The 5,235-nt window shown below is 48.1% G+C and overlaps 1 protein-coding gene across 1 annotated transcript; it reads left to right on the forward strand.

The window, feature by feature from the left end:
- Nucleotides 1-3,197: 3,197 nt before the first annotated feature.
- On the forward strand, nucleotides 3,198-4,627 carry LOC109775316 (peroxidase 2). Its single transcript, XM_020334068.4, has 2 exons — nucleotides 3,198-3,550; nucleotides 3,685-4,627. The coding sequence occupies exons 1-2, from the start codon at nucleotides 3,278-3,280 to the stop codon at nucleotides 4,438-4,440; spliced, it is 1,029 nt and encodes a 342-aa protein (XP_020189657.1). The 5' UTR covers nucleotides 3,198-3,277; the 3' UTR covers nucleotides 4,441-4,627.
- The last annotated feature ends 608 nt before the right edge of the window (nucleotides 4,628-5,235 follow it).

Raw genomic sequence — 5,235 nt, forward strand, 5'->3', positions numbered from 1 at the left:
TCCAGGGATGACACTGATGCACAGAGATCAGACTGTCTGAGGTCTGGTCGCTACATGAAGTTAGTTGTATGCTTGTTCGAACAATTATCGGGGTTGAAGATTAACTTCCACAAAAGTGAATTGTTCTGCTTTGGAAGAGCTAAAGAAGAACAACAAGCTTACAAAGAATTGTTCGGGTGCGAATTGGGATCTTTACCTTTCACGTATTTGGGTATACCAATCCAACATCGCAAGCTTTCTAACAAAGAGTGGAAGAGCATTGAAGGTCGATTTGAGAAAAAACTGAGTTGCTGGAAGGGCAAGGTTATGTCATACAGAGGACGATTGATTTTGAGTAATTCGGTTCTCACAAGTATGCCTATGTTTTATTGTCCTTTTTCGAAGTACCAGTTGGGGTACGAAAAATGCTAGATTTCTATCGATCGCGTTTCTTCTGGCAGAGCGACGAATTAAAAAGAAAATACAGACTTGCTAAGAGGGATATCATTTGTAGGCCGAAAGACCAAGGGGGTCTAGGCATTGAAAATTTAGAGGTGAAGAACAGATGTCTTCTCAGCAAGTGGCTGTATAAGTTATCTGTAGAGACGGATGCCACTTGGGCACAGATTTTTTGTAATAAGTACCTCCAGTCCAAAACTTTGTCCCAGGTGACGGTAAGACCGACTGATTCGCCGTTTTGGAAGGGACTCATGCGAGTAAAAGCAGCCTTTTTCAATAGGACAAAATTTGTAGTTGGCAATGGTACTTCCACAAGATTCTGGGAGGATACATGGCTAGGGGAGACGCCCCTAGCAATCCAGTATCCTTCTCTCTATAGTATTGTTCAGCGAAGAGACGCTTACGTTGCAACAGTATTACAGTCAAATCCTATTAATATTCAATTCAGGAGGACGCTAGTGGGACACCGTTGGGAAGCTTGGCTCCATCTTGTGAGAAGATTGATGGAGGTCCAACTCTCTCAACAGCCAGATCAGTTACGCTGGAAACTAGCTAAGAATGGGGAGTTTTCGGTTAAATCCATGTATTTGGATATTATCAACACTAGCATTATGCCTAGTTCGAAACATGTTTGGAAAGTCAAAGTGCCTTTAAAAATCAAAGTGTTTATGTGGTTTGTCCACAAACAGGTCATCTTAACTAAAGACAATTTGGCGAAACGCAATTGGTTAGGTTCTAAAAGATGTAGTTTTTGTGATAGTGATGAGTCAATCAGACACCTCTTTCTCGATTGCCCTTTGGCAAAGATTTTGTGGAGGTCGGTCCACATAGCCTTTAATATATCTCCTCCGTATTCCATCAACACGTTATTTGGGACATGGTTAGATGGAATTGACGTAGTAACAGCGAGACATATCCGTGTAGGAGTATGTGCTTTACTATGGGCAATTTGGAATTGCAGAAACGATTTGGTTTTTAACAGAACAACAAATATTCATTTCTTGCAGGTTATCTTAAGGGCCACTGCACTCATCCGTATGTGGTCGCTACTCACTCTGACGGAGGCCAGGGAGCATTTGGTTACTGGATCTATCCGATGGGAGACGGTAGCTCGGGCTATATTCAACCGGTTTTGGATGGCGGTCTTGTAATAGGATAGGTGTTTAGTTTCCTATCTGTTTTATTTGCCTGCCGGTTGTGGCTGTCCAGTTTGTTGCTTTCGTGCTCTGTGTTGAGCACAACCTTTTTTGTTTGAGACTACGAGATATTTGTTGGATCTTTTGCTTATTAATAATATGGTCGTATGCATCTTTCTGATGCAGAGGCCCGGGCAAACCCCTTTTCGAAAAAACCCTATGAATTTGTAGGCCATCAGCAAGCAAGACACTAGGTTAGGTAATACCCCTTTTTGCCTATTGGCAGCAGGGTCCCCCTATGGTAGGCCCATAATGAAGGTACGACACAGCTTGCCCAAACATCATGAATCTCCATCAAGAGAATCACTTGACTGGGCCAGCATCACCGAGCCCATCTGGTCGAAGTGCACCACGGCGTTCACTCGATTGTACCGGACATGAGACATTGAAGATAGGAGTTAGCAATGGCACCATCAAATCTAGTTATATTTCGACACAATCAAGACACTGGTAATGACAAGCTTTACCATGTCATTATTAGTACGTGGTCAAGCGGTCGTTGTATTCTCTACTTTGGCATCCCTATATAAGGTGAAGCTAGAGTAAGGGGCTGTTTGATTCTAGGCCTTGCATTGCCACATATTTTTTTGCCAAACTTGCCTAAGGTTAGTTCATCAAAATGAGAGCACAAGTTGGCAAGCCTAAGGGAATCTTGCCATATTTTTTATGTGTATGTCATGTGGGGCCCTAGTGTGGCTTGCCTAAGATGTGACTTGAACTAAACACTCATCTAAGTTGGTCAAACTTTCCTAACCTTTGATGTAGCAACCTTTGACAAAGTTGGTCATAAACCAAACAACCCCTAAATTGTAGACAAACTCAATTGGTTCAACAAGATCACAAGACACCTATGGTGTAACCACATTGTTCATACATGAGAGAACTAACTAGCAGGAGTAGGGTGTTACCCCCAGTCGGGGTTGGGAATCTCATACCTGGATCGTACCCGTGTGCCTTGTCTTTACTTGGAATTGGTTTTGATTTTTCGTGTTTGCTATTCTTCAGACGCCTGTAAAAAATTCCCATGAAATGACGTCTCTTGGTTAAAGAATTCGGAGTAAGGTGAAATTCTGATTTTCATTGATTTTTGTATAGACTAGTTGAGACTAGAGATAAATCTGTAACTATATTGGGGGGCAAAAAATTTAACCCAACAACGACCAGAAAACCAATTTCCTGAACCATGCAAGAGAAGCAGGACATTGCCCTCGCTCTCTGTCCCCAAATAAAAGAACAGAACTGCATCCTTCCCTTAGATGAGGCACACGATACAATTATCAAAACCTATCGTAACTACTTGATGCCACCCGACACCCACATCAACGGGGAAATGGGCACGGAATGTCAACTGTGCGAGCTGTGACCAGTGAGGTTATGCTCGCCATGCACGTTCCCTCTTGACTTAAACGCCACAGCCTAACATGCATGTTCAAAAGATTAATCAAAATTCCATGCATGCATAATATCCATCTCATGGTCGTTGGCTCGTCGAGGACACAGGCTCATCAGCTTTGATCAAGCTATCTAGCTATAAATAGGCCTGCACAACACCAAGTTCCCTTCACCCATGCATCCATCTTCCTCCTCTTTCTAGATATAAGCCGGCCTGTAGGCTCTATCTAGCTGTAGAGTTCATTGCAACCATGACTGCTGATAAGCTTGCTGCCTTGGTTGCGGTAGCATTGCTCGGTTGTGTGGTGCACACATGCCAAGCGAGCTACGGCTATCCCAACCCAATGCCGCCCATCCCAAGCCCGACACCTCCTACGGCACCGGCGCTCACCCTGGACTACTACAGCTATTCTTGCCCTAATGCGGAGGCAATTGTCAAGGAAGCCGTAAGGAACGCCACAGACAACAATCGCGGCATCGGCGCCGGGCTCATCCGCCTCTTCTTCCACGACTGTTTCGTCAGGGTACGTGCCAGCTTATAGTAAAATTCATGCTACGCCCATACGTGTGCAGCAGTACGTAAATGTCACGACGTACAGTATAGTAAGATATATGTGTTTGTGAGGTCCTAACGAGCGAGAGCTCCTTTTTGTTCTAGGGTTGCGACGCCTCGGTTCTCCTAGACGCGACGACGGCCAACCCGGAGCCGGAGAAGCTTGGCATTCCAAACTTCCCCAGTCTCCGCGGCTTCGAGGTGATCGACGCCGCAAAGGCGAAGCTTGAGAAGGAGTGCGGTGGGATTGTCTCGTGCGCTGACATCGTCGCTTTCGCTGGGCGCGACGCCACCTTCTTCCTCAGCAACGGCGTGGTAGACTTCAAAATGCCGGCTGGCCGCTACGACGGACGTGTGTCTTTCGCCAACGAGACCCTCCGCGACCTGCCCCCTCCCTTCGCCAACGTCACGGTGCTGGAGGCAATGTTCAAAGCCAAGGGGCTCGACCTCGACGACATGGTCACCCTCTCGGGCGCGCACACCGTTGGAATCTCTCATTGTTCGTCCTTCGCTGACCGCCTTCCAGCCGACCCGTCGGACCCCACGTCCATGGAACCCGCGCTGGCTAGCTCGCTACAGCAGAGGTGCAGCCGTGGTGGTGACCCCGTTGTGGTGCAGGATGTCGTTACCCCCCGTGACCTGGACAGACAGTACTATCAGAACGTACTCGACCGTAAAGTGTTATTCAAATCGGACGCGGCGCTGCTGTCGCCGCAGACACTCAAGGCTGTGGAACACAACGCCAAGAACCCCGGGAAGTGGGAGCGAAAGTTCAAGGACGCAATGGTTAAGATGGGCAACATCGAGGTGAAGACCAAGGCCAACGGGGAGATCAGAAAGCAGTGCCGGTTCGTCAACTAGCGACCGGTTGATGAGACAAACCCTTACTTCATCTTGACTCCTGAAGCCGGAGACTGATCAGAATAAGCTCGTGCTTTTGTTCGTATGTGTTAGCTTAATTTCCGTTGCTGTTTATTTGCTACCAAACTTTGTATTATTGGTCCATTTTTGCATCACATCTGTATCGAAAATATTTGGAGTACTTTATTATGAGATGTGACTGTCAAAGTATATTTAGTTTGCTGAAAAATCGAACCCGTAACAAACATGTTGACTGCCTTTTCGGCCATCTACATCTCACTTCCTTTTGGTTTTGTGTTGAAACATATCTTGCCTTGTGCATACGTTGCCTTGTCTTATCGCGTCTATAACACTTTCATAAGAGCATCTCCAGCCGCGTCCCCAATAGGCTCCTAGGCCTTTTTTTTTGTCGCCGGCGGCCGAAAATCGGCCTAGTCGTGCCTCCAGGAGCCCTTTTTCGCCGGTTTGGGACGAAACTGGCGCCGGCGGATCCAGGCCGAACCCGGCGCACTGGGGGGGCGCCGGGAACGCGTTTTTGACACGAACGGGGATGGGCCCGCCGCGTCAGCGAGACGCCGCTTCGTCGTCCTCATCGCCTCGGTTCCCGCGGGAATCAATGCGAAGGCTGGCCAAGGCTGCCGCGCCGGCCAGCCTTCATCGATGCCTCACGGGCGGCGCAGTGAAGGCGCCACCGACGCGCGTCCCGCCCCCTCCCGCCACGCGTCGCCTGGCATGCAAGCCCTCGCCGCCCGGCCACAGCTATAAAAGCCGATCCCCCGCCGGTGAACGCCACAG

The sequence above is a fragment of the Aegilops tauschii genome, chromosome 2 (genome assembly GCF_002575655.3).
Source record: "Aegilops tauschii subsp. strangulata cultivar AL8/78 chromosome 2, Aet v6.0, whole genome shotgun sequence".
Taxonomy (NCBI): Eukaryota; Viridiplantae; Streptophyta; class Magnoliopsida; order Poales; family Poaceae; genus Aegilops; species Aegilops tauschii.